Source organism: Aplidium turbinatum, chromosome 1 (assembly GCF_918807975.1).
Source record: "Aplidium turbinatum chromosome 1, kaAplTurb1.1, whole genome shotgun sequence".
NCBI classification, from domain to species: Eukaryota; Metazoa; Chordata; class Ascidiacea; order Aplousobranchia; family Polyclinidae; genus Aplidium; species Aplidium turbinatum.
In genome coordinates, this window is record NC_137472.1 from 19615159 (window position 1) to 19634110 (window position 18952).

At 38.6% G+C, this 18952-nt stretch overlaps 1 protein-coding gene across 1 annotated transcript; it reads left to right on the top strand.

Annotated features, from left to right (window-relative positions):
- Positions 1 to 810: 810 nt before the first annotated feature.
- LOC145776917 (p53-induced death domain-containing protein 1-like) lies at positions 811 to 17415 on the top strand. The gene is made up of 16 exons (XM_082588147.1): positions 811 to 1732; positions 2451 to 2603; positions 4141 to 4406; positions 4522 to 4637; positions 5304 to 5427; positions 10377 to 10472; positions 10747 to 10893; positions 11480 to 11619; positions 12093 to 12183; positions 12415 to 12567; positions 13552 to 13670; positions 13875 to 13969; positions 14532 to 14704; positions 15259 to 15322; positions 15461 to 15668; positions 16319 to 17415. Exons 1-16 carry the CDS (start codon positions 1027 to 1029, stop codon positions 16452 to 16454), a joined length of 2787 nt encoding a protein of 928 aa, XP_082444273.1. The 5' UTR covers positions 811 to 1026; the 3' UTR covers positions 16455 to 17415.
- The last annotated feature ends 1537 nt before the right edge of the window (positions 17416 to 18952 follow it).

An 18952-nucleotide genomic window follows, 5' to 3' on the forward strand; every position in this document is an offset into this window, starting at 1 on the left:
GTCATAATGCAACGTTTTGCTACAACGGAGAAAATCGAAAGCCATCAATCTCTATTGAACAGAATCCTGGTAAAAGCTGCGGTTGTGTTGTTGCATAGAAAACTATTTGTTTTGTCAATTATTTGTTCACAACAACTGAGTTTTTTAAGAAACGCAAATATTATAGGAGAATTACATTTTGTAGAAAGTTAAGTTGTGTTCAGTCGTGTTCTCATTGCTTTAAGAATTGGCGCTCCAGTTGTTTCAAGAATGAGGAGGCGACTGATTCTTAACTAATTAATTCATCTACTTCTACTTGCTTTAAAGTATCAGGTTTGGTGGCCGTGCTTAACTATATATGATACTGTATATTTATCGATTCATATACCGCAATATTAGATCCTTTCATGCACGTCTTAAACCATTATAGTTTTGCCACCTTTTCCTTTTGTTGGTTTTGTTCCTGTATTTCTTTTTCACAATATCATTTCTTTTGCATTCTGACAAAAAAAAATAAATTGAATTGAATTCAAAACAATGAAAATTCATTACGGGTCCCTACAAAAGCATTGGCAAACGCGCGGAATAGGTACACTAATAATGGCTGACGTCTGAACCTGCTTTCTTCAAAAATCGTAAACGAGAGAAGTGACGATGCGCGGTCTAGTTATAATAAGATGTCTATGGTGCTGCCAAAAACAGATGACCATAATACATTTGAGATTGTCAAGTTGTTTTGCGGGCCGCACAAATTTTTTTGACGGGCCGCAGGTTCGTCACCTCTGCTCTAAACCCTCACAGCCTGTTTCACCCTAAGTAAAAGGAGGATCATCAGAGGGTCCTTATTCAGACAGCAATATTTCTTTTTGTTTATTTGTTTCAGATGAACTAGTACAGTATGAGGCGTAATAACTCCAAAAAAATATCCCATTTTATTTGTGTGTTTGAGGCATCGCTCATTAGGAAATGATTTGGAAATAATGTCACTGGTATTTAGCTTGTTATGGTTGCTAAGCTTTGTTGATATAGAGTTTTGTTGAACTTGAAATGGCATGCAAAGTGGATCGCTTGATTGACAGCATAACATTTAGCGGGTGTGTTTGCCTGAATATTGATGAACATCCTATCCAGTGTAGAAAACTTTTTAGAGAACTTGCATCGACTGCATCATGGGATACAAAATATGCAAACCAAGTCAAATTTCTTGAATTACCTGCTGAGTATTACACCACTAAAGAAGAAGATATGTTATTTCTAGTATCAACATTGCAAAATTTACAATCATGCACAATAGCTGGAGGAAGGTATGGGAAGCATGGTCAACGTCTTCAGGGAGGACTTTCATCATTTCCTGCATCCTTTTATTTTTCAACCACAATCACGTATATTGATTTGCGATTTAATACATTTAAAGTTATCCCACAATGTATCATAAACATCAAAAACCTTCAAATATTGATGCTTGATTACAATAGCATTGAGGTCATTCCTGAACTTTGTGATATGTTGAATCTAAAGGAACTATATCTACGGAACAACAAGCTTAGTCATATTGATTCTAAAATATGCAATCTGCCAAAGTTAAAAGTTTTGAAAATATCTTCAAACGTGCTAGAACATCTTCCAGATACCTTGCATTTATTGCAATCATTAGAACTTCTTAATATTTCTAATAATTTAATCAAAGAACTTCCACGAAAGCTGCTATCATCCAGCTCATTGACAACACTTCAAGCTGGACACAATAAATTAGGTGATGCATTTATTGTAGTCATACTATTTTTTGTGATAGTGAGACTAAGTGTGGAGCCTAACTAATTTCTTTCGGTTTTGTTCTAGACACTCAATAAAAAGTTAAACTGCAGTGTATTTTGTGAAATTTTGTGAATGCGGATATCCCATCAAGGTCTTACTGGTATATAGGGCCTTATAGGCCTACTCCATTTCTGCATTATTTATTTTTATCTAGGCTACCAATTGAGATGAAGCCTGCTATTATTTGGAAGTGCAAATAACCTCTCTACCTGTTACCTTAAATATAATATATACAATTATACATTGACTGTGGGAGAGCGGGGTATTTATTTTGGGATTCAGCCAACTTCTGTAGTTCTAAGTTGAGTCCTGACAAGCATGTGTTTTTGTTGAGACTTTTTTGCAGCCGTTGACAAAGACCCTGTCATTAAGTAGAATCTAGTTACTGACTTTGGTGACCTTTTAGTCTTTCGCTGCCATCCTTGTGTGAATTAATTATTTAATTGTGTTTATAGTTTTATGTGTTGTGCATTTTTGTTTATTTGTCAAGGGAACAAAATAAACTGAACTCTCTGATTTCTTTTCATCTAATGAATTGTTTGATCTACGAGCCCTTTCAGACCGCGTTTTACATTTTTTTACATTCTGAGTGAATTGATCAGAAGTCTCAATATGTCTTTTTATTGTTAGTTAATTGTTCATGTTTCGATTTTCAGACTCTTTTCCATGTGAACTCTCTCTCATTAGCAGTCGCCTACACATTATCGATCTTCGATACAATTATATTTCACACGCTTCTGTTAAAGTAAAAGAAGATAATCGTATATTATTAACCGGAAACACGTCCCATCCTTGTTTAACTTTGCCAGGTAAGCTTCTTATTGACTGCCCGCACAATCGCTTTTGAGGGCTGTATTTGTTTGAATAATTATACCAATTTTGCTAGAGCAAAGAGCAAAGAAGTTTGAAAAATAGTTAAAAGATATCTTTTTTGTGTACCGTAGCTCGTCGTCGTCTGAGCTTCTGGGGCCGAGGGTCTATCCTTTTACCACCCCAGATTCACGATGTTCCCGGACTACACTGGAAGGCTGCTAGAGAGCAGCCAGTCTTTAGTTTCATCATCCATGACGCGCAGACCTTCCACTCCGTTAGGTGGCTTGAAGATGGTACAGTCATTGATGATGTGGTCTGCGGTCTGTTCCTCGGCACCACATTCACAGGAGGAGGAAGAAGCCATTCCCCATTGGTGCATGGTTGAGCGGAAAAGGCCGACGCCCGTACGGAGACGGTTGAGGCGCACCCACGCCTGTCTCTGTAGTGTCAGGCCGATTGGGCGTGTGTCGGCGTCGGGGATGAATGAATGGAGTCTGGTGGTGCTTGACCTCCATTCAGAATTCCATTTATGGTCCGCCCAAGTAGCCGCAGAGATGTCTTGTTCATCAGCTTCGTTGATCAGAAGCCGAGCGGCTGGCACGAATGGGTGTCTTGATTTCAGTCGGCGGGGGTGCCCGTTTGGGAAGGCAGAGATCTTGTGGTGGAGAAGATGATTAAGCTCCAGTGCCTGTCGACCGAGGGACAGAGTGGCTTCTTCGCGACGAAGCTCAGCAGGTTGGATGCCAGCGAGAATGGGGAGATTGTCCAATGGTGTGGGATGCAGGCATCCGGTCACTGTGCGCAGGGCGCTGTTTATGGCAGTGTCGATGTTGTGGCAGTGAGCACTGCGGCACCAGACAGGTGCACAGTACTTGTGCACAGTGAGCACTGCGGCACCAGACAGTTACCGTAGCTAATAATATTCTTCAAATCAAATTTTTATCAGTATATAATAATTGATTTGATATACTTGTCCATGTCACGCCACATAAGTATGATATTGTGTAGCCTGCATTTCTTCAAGTAACTTATGTCAGTCTGATTTTTTTCGAGTTGAATTTTTATATTACCAAGCAAGAAATTCTAGTTGAAGGTTTGCTGGAGGTGATCTCATGGATCAAAGTCGGCTTTCTGTTATACAAACAAAATTAAATTTATATAATAGTGGAAATGAATTGATTGAACAAATGAACCATTATAAATACACAATTTCTAACTGAAGAAATAAACACAGAACGACACCAGGAATTTTACTGCTTTAACAGGTAGTCTGTTCTACGCCCTTTGATAAAGTTTGTATGGATAACTGACAAAACTTTGGAAATAAAGCCTGGCTGTAAGTGTAGCCACAAGAAGAGCTTAAAAATTATTATATAATTTAGAAATCTAATATACGGTACAATATAAGCCATAATATATATACTAAAAACACACGATCGACTGGATTGGTAAGAAAAGGGAAAGGCTTTCGCTCAGCAGCGAGCTACCCCAGGCCGAAAATAATAAATATACATACAATATTACCATCTTTAGAGCCAGAAATTGATGATTATGATGTGCCCCTGTATGCCATAGAATCCAATTATCATGAGATCAATTTGGGCAGCAAGGGCGCCTGTTACCAATTACCATCAGGTGTCAAGATCTTGTTTCCAAATGGATTTTCCTATGATGAATCTATCAAGTCCGTGTTTTGTAGTGTGGTTTCTAAAGAGTTGACTGACTTTTGCTTACGCCCCACCGATCAGCTGCTGAGCATCATGTTAGAACTTCAGCCAAGTGGGTTGGTCTTTGAAAAAGTAAGTAACAATGCTTTTTTGAAATTGATTTTAATTGTAGGCTACTTATCATAATTTGACGTGCAGTTTAAAATCGTTTTAATATTTGTTAATGATTGATGTAGTATTTCAACAGGCAATCTCAGTGACGTTACCTTACTGCTATTGCGGGTTTGACAATCAGAAGCGTGAAATTGTAATGAGAGTGACATCTTTTGAAAAAAATGGGAATTCCACATACGAAGACTTGAGGTAGTGTATTACAGACATAAAGGCTCAGCATGTAACTCTCTGGTGAATAAAAGAAATTCAGATAAACCCAACACATTTTACAATTGATTCTTTAGCGTTGTTGCCTAATTTTTTAAATACCATTTTGTTTGACATTGAATATAGTAGGCTATATAACATTAACTACTGTACCTCAAAACGAAAGATAAAACTAACATCAGAAATTTACATTGTACACGTACATGTAGTCATGGTACATGTTGGGTCTGCTTTATTCGATGAGTCCGATTCGATGAGTTCTTAACCCCTAAAACTAAAATTAGGCTACGGTACCCAATAATTTAAAAAAAAAAAATTAAAAAAATCACTGAATACGGATCGGACTCACCGAAACAGGCCATTCCGGTACATGTTACACACACTACTGAAGTTGAAACTTGTGTTCTGGCTTTTTGCTTCAACTTAAGACTTGCAATTCCAACTGTAATCTGTTACCGGTACTCTGTTTGCTGACATTGAATAAAATTTAAACAATATATACTTTAATACTGGTACTACAAAAAGTGGTCAATGCCAAGCAAAAAAGCTGTTTCAATGTTTCATCCTAAAATTGGATAATATCGAAATAGTTTTAGACAACTTGATTCACGGCTTTATTTGACACGTGCTTACTTTTTTTCCCTGTAGGTCTCAAATATCAGAGGCTACTAGTGATGATGGTTGCACTGGTGAAGTAACTGCACTAGTCAACCACTTTTCAATATTTGCTGTTGTGTCTCGATTGGTTGAAGATACTGCGGTTGTCAGCTATGTAAGATCACAGCTTATTTAAGTGTATTTTTGAGTAGGGTGGAGTGAAAAAAACTTTTTCTGCCATATTAATGAAGAGGGGTGTTAAAAGGGTGTCATAAGGTCTAATATTGACTTTAAAATTATTTTTTTGACGTGGCACCCAAAATCGAGCGTGCCACCCAGCCCCATGGGTCACGCAAAGGTCAAAATCCACGAAAACAGCGTAACTTTTTTTATAATGCTCCTAGAAAGCTGAGAGTAGGCTTAAAAGTTGCAGAACAGCTATGTTCCTATATGCTCTATAAGGAAATTTTGTTCTAAATGCATCTATTGAGCAGATATTCCAAAAAAACGTATTTTTTCCATTTTCGGGGGCAAATTTAGATGAAATGGCATTTATTTGATGCTTAAATACATTTTTTGCTACACTTTGTTCATTTATTTTGGGTGTTATTATGGAGTCTACATATTTGTACAGATGGAAACCTTGGCTATTTTAATTGAATGGTTATGGTTGGTTACCAACAGTAGTTTGGGCTACTTTAGCAAGCACCGTCAAGCGCCTACAACGTAATGACAGAGCGATGGTAAGATGGACCTGCCTGGTTGGGCCTGAGGACAACATCCGGTTTGAGACTCTGCTATCAAAGCTCAAATTAAAAGACATCAGTGAAGTTCTCCAATTAGGCAGACTGAGATGGCTTGGTCACGTTGAGCGCAGCTCAAGCTGGATCTCACAGGTCAGATGTGTCAACATCGCAGCACAGCGGGGTCAAGGTAGACCAAAACTTTCTTGGGAAGAACTTGTAAAACGTGACCTTGTAGCCCTGGACATGGACTCTGCCAACCCAATAAATCGTGAAGTGTGGAGGGGAAGACTTCGTTCTCGACAGACAGACAGGCCACACCCTCGACATGAGGATTAATTCATGGCCTGTATAATCTAAATTGGTTGATGATGATGATGATGATGATGAGTTTGTTGGTAGGTCTAAGGTAGGCCTACTATACCATACCGTCCTTAGCATTAGCATATTGTAGCGAACTTAATGAAGCAAACGAATACTACCTTTTAATTTGATATTGTTATACATTCATCAACATTATAGAGAGTTACTTACACATTGAACAGGATATTTAGAACAGCACTTATCTAGGTATTTGAATTAAAATAGAAAATGCACTATCAAACCATAGCTAAGCCACAATTCGACTGACCTGCCACCATACCCAGTCCACAATCGAACAATTGTTCAATCTGCAGGAAGTTTAATTTCTGAAGTCATCATAATATTAGTCCATTAAGAAGTAAAATGTTTCTTGGCGTCGAAGCATTTCATTAAACACCGAGAGTTAATTTTTTGCCTGATCAGTCCGTCACGTCTTTCATAACCAGCAGCTGAAGACGATGCCTCGGTAACAAGTTTAATGTGCCTTTCAACAGCTTGACTAGGCTATGACATGGATGACACAATGGGGTGGATCTTACTTCTTCAAGCTGAACATTATTCAAGTGTGTGATTGCCGGATGTTTAGAGATGTCAACCACGTTTAAATTGACCATTTTAAAATATTCTTTTGCTTTAAAGTTTAGCTTTGGCACCAAGAATCGTCGCACATCAACATTAATGTTGCTTAATTCACTTCCCCATCTGATTGATCAACAAATCCACCTTCAAAATCACCCATATCCACATTTTGAGTTGCCACTACGTCATGTTTTTATGGATTTGGATGGAACGACAAAAAGCCCGGATACCTTTTCTGGAAGAATTGGAAAGGAGTAAAATAGAAGTGTATTTGATTGGCCAGTTATTTAGTTTAAGCCCATTTTAAACCAAAATTTTCCGTTGCTCACAAATGAAATTGTGGATAATCTCAGCAGTGATCAGCATTACGCCTACAAAATATGTTGGGTGGTTATTCTCGGGCATGTGGACTATGATTTGGAACTTCTAGAAATTGGGCCAATATTTCACTCCCGGCGGTTGACTCTCGCTTGCAGAATAATGCTGTATTATGTCTCAGTCGAAAAGCCATCTGCAATGCTTCAATTATTGACTGAATTTTGCATAAAAGTATATTTCCCAAAGTGGTTTCAAATTAAGCGAGAGAATCGAATTAGAAGTGGTGCAACAAATCTGTTTGGCCTCGTTTAAAGGATCGTTAAATTTCCAAATAAGAGAGTCAGGGACATTTCACTGAAGGTTGTGCAAAGAAATGCATTCTCTGCTCATCCAGAAAACATACTGTTAAGCATGTTATTGCTAGCAGATGGAAATGAAGATGTGAGGAGGATGGCTGTTAACAAGATTCTATCAATTAGAGGTTGTTTATCGAATTACACAATTGAAAATATGGATATGGGTGATTTTGAAGGTGGATTTGTTGATCAATCAGATGGTGAAGACGAATCAAGCAACGATAATGTTGATGTGCGACGATTCTTGGTGCCAAAGCTAAACTTTAAAGCAAAAGAATATTTTAAAATGGTCAATTTAAACGTGGCTGACATCTCTGAACATCCGGCAATCACACACTTGAATAATGTTCAGCTTGAAGAAGTAAGATCCACCCCATTGTGTCATCCATGTCATAGCCTAGTCAAGCTGTTGAAAGGCACATTAAACTTGTTACTGAGCATCGTCTTCAGTTGCTGGCTATGAAAGACGTGACAGATTGATCAGGCAAAAAATTAACTCTCGGTGTTTAATGAAATGCTTAGACACCAAGAAACATTTTGCTTCTTAATGGACTAATATTATGATGATTTAAATACCTACTATTCTTGTAACACTTTTTATGGTTTTACTGTACGATTGTTTTATATGCATGTATTTCCTCCAAGCTGGCTACTGTTGCTTTAAATTAAACTTCCTGCAGATTGAACAATTGTTCGATTGTGGACTGGGTATGGTGGCAGGTCAGTCGAATTGTGGCTTAGCTATGGTTTGATAGTGCATTTTCTATTTTAATTCAAATACCTAGATAAGTGCTGTTCTAAATATCCTGTTCAATGTGTAAGTAACTCTCTATAATGTTGATGAATGTATAACAATATCAAATTAAAAGGTAGTATTCGTTTGCTTCATTAAGTCCGCTACAATATGCTAATGCTAAGGACGGTATGGTATAGTAGGCCTGGCCTACCTACCAACAAACTACTGTTGGTAACCAACCATAACCATTCAATTAAAATAGCCAAGGTTCCCATCTGTCCAAATATGTAGACTCCATAATAACACCCAAAATAAATGAACAAAGTGTAGTAAAAAAATGTATTTAAGCATCAAATAAATGCAATTTCATTTAAATTTGCCCCCGAAAATGGAAAAAATACGTTTTTTTAGAATATCTGCTCAATAGATGCATTTAGAACAAAATGTTGTTTTAGAGCATATAGGAACATAGCTGTTCTGCAACTTTTAAGCCTACTCCCAGCTTTCTAGGAGCATTATAAAAAAAGTTACGCTGTTTTCGTGGATTTTGACCTTTGCGTGACCCATGGGGCTGGGTGGCACGCTCGATTTTGGGTGCCACGTCAAAAAAATAATTTTAAAGTCAATATTAGACCTTATGACACCCTTTTAACACCCCTCTTCATTAATATGACAGAAAAAGTTTTTTTCACTCCACCCTATTTTTGAGTTTTGTTAAATTTTCCAATGTCAGTTCCATTTCTAAATGCTTTCCATTATTTTTATCCAATTTGAATGAAATATGTCTGGTATATCAAGATCTTTACTATATAATAATTGTGTAATCGGATGTTATTTAGTTCAAAGTAGTTTATCCCAAGTACGATGCCGTGATGTATATATTGCTTCAATGTTATGTTACACCGTAGCTTTTGCTTTCAAATGTAGTATTATTTTTTGTTGTGACACATTGCTGTTTCATCATCATCATAATCCATCGTCGGTTTGTTCCCCACTAGTGGGGGTGGCCGATTGTTTCCGCGCAGCAATTTTGTCTAAATCCCTTTTCTCCATTTCACCCTGTCCCTTGCATCTTCCTCCTTCAGTCCGACTTTTTTAAACTCATCCTTCACTTGTTATTTCCACGTTCTTCTTGGACGACCGCGTTTTCTCTTCCCATCCACCTTTAGATCTAGTGCCTTTCTAAGAAAACTTCCTTCCTCCCTCCTTATCACATGTCCATACCATCTTACTCCATTTGCCCTTGCCAGTTGGTCTATGGTCTCTCTCATCTCTAGCATATCCAACAATTATTCAGTCCTTTTTTCCCTTCTCGTTTTCACCCCACACATTGCTCTCACCATTGACCTTTCCGTTCTTCTCAGGATTGCCAGTTCACTCTCTCTCAATACCCATGTCTCGCTACCATATAGCATTGCAGGCCGCACACAGCTCCGATATACTTTTCCTTTCATCCTTAGTGAAAATTGTCTGCCATGCAACATTTCCCCACATTCCCTGAACTTTGCCCAGCCCAATCTTGCCCTTGTTGTCACCGCTGCTTCACATCCACCACTTCCATTTATCCGATCACCCAGATAACAGAAGTCTGTCACTGTTTCGATGCCATGGCAGAACTCATCATCATGGCCTTCCACTTCATTCCTTCCTTTACTGCATTTCCCACAAACAAAACACTTCGCCAATCTTGTTGCGGCTCTCTTGACATTAGCACATCTTGCATGTATCCACTTTCCACATTCCTTGCATTGCATTGAATTTCTCATCACTCTCTTGCCACATATTCCACAGGGATCTACTTTGCTCTCAACGCTTGTTTATATTTACTAATATGAAAATATTCTACTACCAGTCCTGGCTCCTACGTGCCTAGTGTTTTTTTACTCTGTACTTTTTTCTGGAAGAATCCTGTCAAAATAACAAAAATACACTTTTGCAATGAGAAGGACGAAACAACAAACAGCTTCATGCTAAGTGCACAGTTTGTTTTTATTTTATTGGGTAATTTAGTTATTGCAATGTTTTATAGAACTCTGCCAAGACTTTGTATTCTTCTGTTGACTCATTTACAAGACTAACTTTCCCTAAAGCATCGGTGCAAGAAAACACTCGAATTACGATGCAGGTATAAGCGGCTGAGAATATTTTGAGTTCAAACCAATCGAATACATTTTTCCGTTCCATGACATTTTTCTATCAAAACGTCAGCCTTGCTCGATGTAATCTGGAGAGGGCGAAATATTGCTTCAAAAGTGTTAAAGGAACAATGAAGAAAAAAATTTAGAAACTGTTTTAAATTAAAAGCGAAGTGTCTTTTTAGATAAAACAGGAGCTGATGCTCTGATCCTGATATGATGCATTGTTAGCGTTTAACTTGTACTACTATTACATATGTTTAGATTTTGTTGGTCGCGCCGTCTGAAGTTCAAAATGTGGTCCAGTCTAGTCACTGTCCTGTCAGCAATGTGCTCCACGTTGACATCTCCCCTGCTCACACTGTGTTCAATCAACCCATCACTGTCCATCTTGCTCTACCACCTTCGTTGGTACGTTGCGTCATGGATAAAAGTCGAAACAAAATTGTTTGCCAATCACAAGTCAAACAAGTTATAGCAAAGTGCTCGGATTATTTTGACCGCTGGCTGAAAGCTCAAGCAACCTGTTGAAAGCGAGCCGAAGTATCTTAGCTCTTTTGCAATGTCTTGCGGAAGATACTAAAATAATATATTATACTTGATTTAGCTGTCTAGCAAAAACATTGTAGATATTCTATCTAGCAAATCCCAAGATTGACCCAGACAACAAAATTCATTATTTTTGCATTGATTCGATGTTTGCAGACGTTGAAGCCATCTAAAAATGACGGGTTTTGTTTGAGGTGACCCTTGTAACGTGTTCTTTATTCTTTCTTTACATCAAAAATTGTAATTATTTCAATTTTGTGATCTTGGAAATGGTCGTAGTGATAGAATGATGTCACATAATGTGGATAAATGCCGACATTCCAAGCTATGGATAAATACTTTTACTTCCTCACAACTGTCAATGCAAGTTTCAATTGTGATTCAACTATACTGAGGTATCTCATTATTAAAAAGTGAACTGTTATTTCTGTTCCTTTTTACTTTTCAGATGGGTAAAGTCTATAATAACCAGCAACTGCGCTTATTGAAATGTTCAACCTGTTCTGAAGAATGGAAGGATATCACTGATGATGTTAATTTAATATTTTCAACCGTTGATGTCTCGTTTCAAGTCGATTCTTTTTCCAAGTAACTTGCTTTCCGCTTGATAATCTCAGCGTATGTGGTTTACCGAGCTTATATAAAGTATTTGTTGATTACTTGAAATGAATGTTTCCATATTGTAGAACATTAAAGTATTCTTCCGTAAGATGTCAATTTAGTTTGCATTTGACCAAAATCTTAACTATCGAACATTGTCCTTTTTGCATCATTTCAAGTTTTTGGGAGGTTGAAACGGTGAACCAACCCACAGTCCCACACATGAAGTTGATCATGCTCATTATTTTATTATTACTTTACATTACAATGACATTAGTGTTTGGAATAACTAAGATACTCGTGAACTTAAATCAATATTTCAATCAATGTATGAAATCAGACCGTTTATTCTGCAAAAACCTTCAGACCGCAGCAAACATTCTACACAAGTGATGCTATTCTTTACCCCTACAGAACAACGGGATTGAGAGGCCAAAAGTAACTTTAAGGTTACGTTTCAGGTTTTGGTTGGCTTGGCACAATGTTTGCGGGGTAGCCCGCAAAGTGTATCGTCGGACCATCACTTATGACGTCCAATTCCTTGCCATGCAGGTCAGGTGACGCTTCTAGTGGAGTAATCATCTCACCTTTTCAAGACACTCTTTTTGTCTATAAGTAGGCCTATAATATTTCCTTTGACACTTCTTAATTCAGCTGCTCAACTACATTGTTGTTAAAGTTTCTTTTTAAGCTGAACGATCACCATAAACCTTGCCGAAGACGTTTTCGTTGAGTTTTATTCAAAATAACAAAAGAAGCATTCTCTATGTCCCATTATTATAGAAAGCGACTCTTCCGAGCATTGTGCTAGCTCAATGTGTGAGAGCAAGCCGTTTGAATGAAAGAATCAAGCAGTTGGTGGATGCTGGATACCAGGAAGAGGACTCCTGCACGGTTGTCCAAGAATTGATGGAGGGAGACCAGTTTCGTGTCAAGGTGCGGCTATTATTTGAACACGATCCTGTTAGCAAAAGTTGCTTTAGACATGTAAAGAATATATTCCCATAAATCAAATCAACCGTTTTTTACATTGATCCAACGTTTGTAGATGTAGAATCAATGTAAATAACAGTTGATAATTGATATGCTGTCTGGGTTCCAGCCAGGGTTGTTGTGGATAGCTACCCGGGTGGGCTGTTTTTTTTTTGTATACAAACCCCAGGTTTTGTTTTATAGAACTTGGCTAGATCTACAAAACTAGTGTCAGATGAGGAATTCTGCTTAAACTTAAGAAAAATTCAAAGTTGTTAAAGAAAAAACCTCGTGGCAATATCTGTGACGGGACAAAGCATTTTTCAAAACTTTCAAAAGTTTTGTTTTCAACAACTAATCAAATAAATACTGCAGTGTTTGGGTGTTCATCGAGATTGTTATCTTTTCTAGCATAAGTTTTGTTGCAATTATTGCTAGACAAGGATAAAAAACTGATGTATATGTTTGAATCAAATTTTTGTCACATTTAGCAGGCTTAGCAACCAGCAACTCACTGCTTAGGAGCATGATTTTCCACATGAATGATATCGCATAAAAATGGTCAACTTATTCTTAAACCAATAAACAAATTCTCAAAAAAAAAATTGTTTGGTTGATCTTACGTGATAAAGCCGTTTTCGCCCATAAAAACCTGGACGGGGGTGAGTTTTATTAAAAAAAACAAAAAAAAAACGTTTTTTACAACCCTGGCTACAACGCGCAACTTTTGTGCAGGACAGCTTTTGCTATGCGCGCAAACCCCAGACGCTTGACGTTTTATGAGGACTTTTTAGTCGTCTCTTAAATATATGTCTCACTTCAAAGTTATAACTTTTTACAACTATCAGCATTAACCGGGGTTAGAAATATGTTCCTTTTTTGATGTTTTGACGTTCCACGAACCACCACCAGTCCAGCACCACAAAGTTATTGCGCGCATTTTGCTAGGTACGAGGCGAGATCAAATTGAAATCCTATAACGAGACAGACAAGCAACATTTGGAAACCCACGTCTTGGTGCGGAAATTCCACAGTCAATATCCTCCGGAGAAAAGTGGCTTCTGCAAGTACTGTGGGTTGTGTTGCATAAGAATTGTAATGTGAAACTTATTCAAAAGTTATACGTCCGTTCAATCGCAATCCAACGGTTTGTTAGTAGCACGCGAAACGTGATGTTATAAATTTTGCACCTACAACGGAAAAGCTTGCTGTACATGACCAATCAGTTTAAATTATGAGCTAAGATTTTCACATTCTTCTAATTGCCGTAGATTTTGCATTGAGCCGGAAACTGGCCATCCAACGAAAACAGCTTCTGGCTACGTCTCTTTCTACAGACTTTCCCAAGCATTCTGCAATCCTGCCGGTACGGGTCACGTTTGAATATAGCATATGTCACTTTTTGGATTAATACGGAGTCATTTGTGGTTTGAGTAACCTGTGATTTGATCTCAGTGCTTTGTTCTGGTAATGCGTGTAGAACAAATGCGACAAATAGGAACGGTGAATGATTTGCAGACTAGAAGGCGATACTGAAAAAGCGAACGTCTTGCTGAGTGGAATCCTATTTATTAAACTGCACAAAATAAGAGCACTCAAAAAGCGTTTTTTTTTTAATAATAGTTTGACTCGAGCAATCCTTGTGATAGCTCATAATATATCTTAATGTAGTTTTTAACTTTGTTGTGGGTTGAGAGTTTTTCGTCAGCTGAGTCTGCATTATTTTCGTATATGAAGCAGTGAAGCAACTACTGTATCATTAAAGCTTCATCAGAACGTGAGGTTTGGTCAAATTAATCGTGACGGTGTTTGGTTTCAAGAAGCTTTTTGTTTGTACTTTGTGAAGACATTGCTCTTTTTACCGAAGACCTATCATTTGTTTCAAAATCATGTGTAAGAATCGTGATGTTGCATCATTATATTTTTAGAGTCAGTGACGAAAGACATCGAAAGATTACAATGTGCTCCAGTTAAACGAAAAATAAGCAGCCCTGCTCTAAGTCATGCGACAAATCCTTCTGGCGACAACAATTTGCCGGTTGTTAATATAATTCGAGAAGAAGACGAAACTTACTTAGATGACGTTCTTCTTACGTTGAAGGTACGTGTGGTATTTCGCAGTTGTTATGAATATTTGAATCAACAAAAGTGTTTGCTTTGAGAAAGGAAATGGAATATCCCGAAATTATGGAAATAGCTTTGAGGTGTGTTTGGCATCTGCTGACTTCTCTTTCGCCAGAGATTGGTCTTGTTGATACAAACTTCAGTCGAAGTGGTGTCAAGTCAGAAAAGGATGAGCTGATATCAGTTCTAAAATTTTACGTAATGCTAAGCCACTAGCCAGGTACCCCGTTTGGCGCTTTCCCTGGCAAGCAAAATCCGTTCTTTTTACATTAATTTTATCTCCACAAATGTTAAATCAATGCGAAAAGACAGATTTTCCTAGCTGGGAAGTCGTGCAGTGCAATAGAGGAGGAAACGTGGACAGCTGTATTGAAAGAAACTCCAGCGAGGACCGACAAGACGTTCATTAGAGCGAAGCACAGGCATCTAGATACCTAACACATCGTTAACGGGATAGGTGTTGCGGTGTTGCCACTAAAATATATTATACAGTACATTTCATGATAATTGGATGCATTTTTTGTCCCGCAGAGTACGGACACCGTTTTAGATCTTCCTCAAGAAAAAGATCATCAGCTGTGCTTTGGAGAGTTAGGTAAGCAGCATATCAACAAATCAGTTAATCGCGAGTAGCTATCTTCAAGGATGGGCTTTACTTACCCGTTTTATAATGATGAAGTATACCTGTAAAATATGGATGTACATAAATTTTATGCATGTGTTGTACTCCTAGGTACCGGCATGTTCAAGGAATCCAACCTGCGCTACATCGCGTCCCAGATCGGCGTGGAATGGCAGGAGATAGGGCATTACCTTGGTATCCGTTCCGATGACATGGACCGCATGAAGCTTGACTACCCAGGACAAACCAAAGAACAGATTTTTCTTATGCTTAAGAAATGGGCTGCACTGCATATGCACGAAGACAACTGTGTACACGAGTAAGAAAGATTTCATCTAATTTTAGATCTATAAAGTGCTAACATAAAAATCACAAAAATAATATTTTACCTCTTTACAACGATTTCATGCGTGAAATAAACTCCACATACATATAAATTATATTATGAGGAAGGGAGCGTTTTTGGCTATCAGCACAAGGCTGGATAGTGGACACTGACTAGTGCAGCGAGCAATTGCGATTCGCTAACCATAACAATGTAGCTTCCACGCTAGCCATTTAGACCGTCCAATCAACTATATGTTTCTCGTCAGCCGTTTGTGGCAAAAATTGACAGCGATAGACACCGTGTTTCGCCCATGAGGCTGGGCTCATCAGCATCGCACCACTAATTCTGCCACAGACTATTGACCACCACATTTGCTGCCACAGACTATTGCCACAGACTATTGCCACAGACTGCCACAGACTATTGACCACACCACTAATTCTGCCACAGACTATTGACCACACATTGACCACCAGTCAGTTTAACTCTTGTCTTGGAAAGTGGAAAGGAAAGACCCAACAAAATCTGCAAGTGCTAAGGAAGGACATTGTGAAGAAGAGAGCGTTCTTCCCAGCGATCAGCACAAGGCTGCGCAGTACAGATTGCACTAGACTAATTTTATAATGCTTTTAATTTTTTAGTTTCGCCGAAGCCTTGAGAGACGCTGACCGAACCGACCTAGCCGAGAAGATTCTTCGGATTTATGAAACAGGAATGGAAAATTTCAAGAACACAATAAAGAAGAGAAAAGAAATTTCCACACCAGATGACTTCTAGAAAACTTTTTTTTTTTCCATCGCTTTGCAATGCAAACGACACCTCACTTAGTGCCTTGTAGCTTACAAAATCCACTTGATTTTCTCAGTATGTTGTGTGCGTGTCGTATCCAGGCTTAAGCTCGCTGGTTGAAGATTTAGATTTAGCAGATTACAAGGAAGCCAATCTTCATGTCTACCTTCAGCCATGTCTTAAAATGTCCTGCCAAAGACACAGCCGCACGCTCTTGAGCGGTGTCGAACCGGCGTCCTTTCGAGTACCGTACCAGGGCTCTCACCACTCGGTTATGCAGCCCACATTGGCGTGCTTTCATTTGGTATCACGCCGTGTATTCCATGCATTCCCCATTTCCATTTTTCTGAGTGTTCCTTATTGTGAACTTGTATGAGATATTCAGAGTTTACACTAGCGCAAATTGATGACAATGTAAAGCTGCTATTTTTTGTTCTGCTTCGTGTTAAGCCTAGCTTGAAAGTATTGTTGAATTCAAGTGTAATAATTTAGCGCTTGTTACTATCTTCCTACTTAAACTTCAACACAAGTTTACTTCAATGTTTTATCCTCCGTCTGCAGATGTGTCTCATTTTCACACCAGGGACAGTTCAGTTAAAACATGAAGGCATTTTCCTTATTTTACCGTCGCAAAAGACGTCGAACGTGGCGTTTTTTCCTCGATCTGTGGACAACCCTCGACTGCGTCATGTATTTGAATGGCTCTGCAATACTTGCTTGTGTAACTTTCGATTATTTTTAATAATACACATTATAGACTTATGTGATTTTATAACGGTTCTATTATTTACGTCATCAACCGTTGTATGGTATGATACTGATACTATACAGGGCAGTTCACCAGGTCAGAGCACCAGGTAGCTGTAATGTCTGATGCCAAGTGTAGTAAATGTCGGCCTTGTGTCAAACCCAATACGGTTGTAGCTAAATAAAACATAAGTCTATTTTACCGCTTCTTCTTCGTCGTATGAGCTGTCTTCTTTCAGACTATATGTTTGGGCATGAGGTCATCATCCAGGGCCTTCGGTCCAAGCGTTCCATGTGATGGTTGATGGATTGGGCAGTTACCAACTGATTGGGCAGTTACCAACTGAACAGCTAGAAAATGTGAACATCCGCTGTTGATAGTACCGCGCTACCGCAACTATAGGCTACCCTAAAACAGCGACGCTGTCGGTATTCGCTATCAGCCAATGAAACGTCACGCGTTACTGCTCCACTGACGGGTGCTCCCGCTACTTTGTGTTCTGAGCTAACATTGGACTCTCTACTCAAGCAGCGGCGGCTCATGATCATTTACAATGGAAGGGCTGTGTTCTTAATACCTTATGTTTGTTGGCCGATTTATCCGTGTTGACTGTAGACCAATGTAGCATTGTGCTGCATAAATGAAGTCTTACAAATACTTGGTCCATAGCCTTATCAAGTTACAATATAGTCCAGTCGTTGAAGGGTTTTACCTTGACTTAATTGGTGTAAAGCTGAAATTTTGTACATTGGTTCTTTTCATTGTGTACAATGACCAAAAAAAAATCCCCGTGAAAATTTTTTGGTGAAAAAAAGTTATCCGCTTTTTTCGAAATTCCGCCATTTTTTTCAAAATGGCGGATGTCCAAATACTGAATTATTTAATTTTTGTGAAATTATTGTTAGTGTTGGTGCTCATTTAAAAGTAAATTTCATACTGCAAGTATTTCACATTGGCAAAGTTGTGGTCCGCCGTGATTGCCGGAGGAAGTTTACGGATACACGGAAAAAGAGTTCAGGGAAAATGCCTGCAAAGAAATTACGATCTGTGACAAGGAAATTCAAGCTTCTGAAGCCTTCAGTATACTGCGTCAAAAGGGTGCTGATAGGATTAATGCTGCCAATCCTAATAGAGGGGACAACACTGTTGCGACGGCTGGTCGAAAAGTACGCATAGACTGTCGTAAACGTTATAGGCCTGCTAAGCCAATCGATGTACAGCTTAAGAAGAACAGAGAGGAAAGTGGGTCCTGCGTCACGAGGAAACGAAGTGTTCGAATTCTTGATGGCAATTTTTACAGTAAGACTCATTGTTTGTTTTGTGGGACTCGAGTTCTCACGGATAGACCTGGCTTTAGTTTGGTTAAAACAGATGTTTTTGCAAGGACTATATTAGAGTGTTGTGAGAGACGTTCTGACGGTTGGTCATGTGCCGTGAAAGGTCGTATTGAATACTACGGTAGCGATTTGCATGCTGCAGACTGTTTATACCATCATTTTTGTAGTGTTACCTTTATATATGGATTTTACGTACCCTTGCAATGCGGCGGAGTACCTGAGGCAAAACGTCGAAAATTTGGGCGACCGAAGGATGAGGAACAGGACCAGGCATCTCTAAAGATGTGTTCCCATGTTGAACAGAATGATGAAGAACAGTTAAAGATATCAGATCTAAAATGAAGGAGTTTTTAGCAAATGATGATTGCCTTCCTTATAGATCAAAATATCTGAAGACCCAA

Excerpts from the sequence above, each read along its gene's own strand:
- LOC145776917 (XM_082588147.1), top strand. The coding sequence starts at position 1,027 with ATGGCATGCAAAGTGGATCGCTTGATTGACAGCATAACATTTAGCGGG. Across the intron at positions 5,428-10,376 it reads ATACTGCGGTTGTCAGCTAT|AACTCTGCCAAGACTTTGTA; the intron begins GTAAGATCACAG and ends AATGTTTTATAG. Across the intron at positions 10,894-11,479 it reads TTGCTCTACCACCTTCGTTG|ATGGGTAAAGTCTATAATAA; the intron begins GTACGTTGCGTC and ends TTTACTTTTCAG.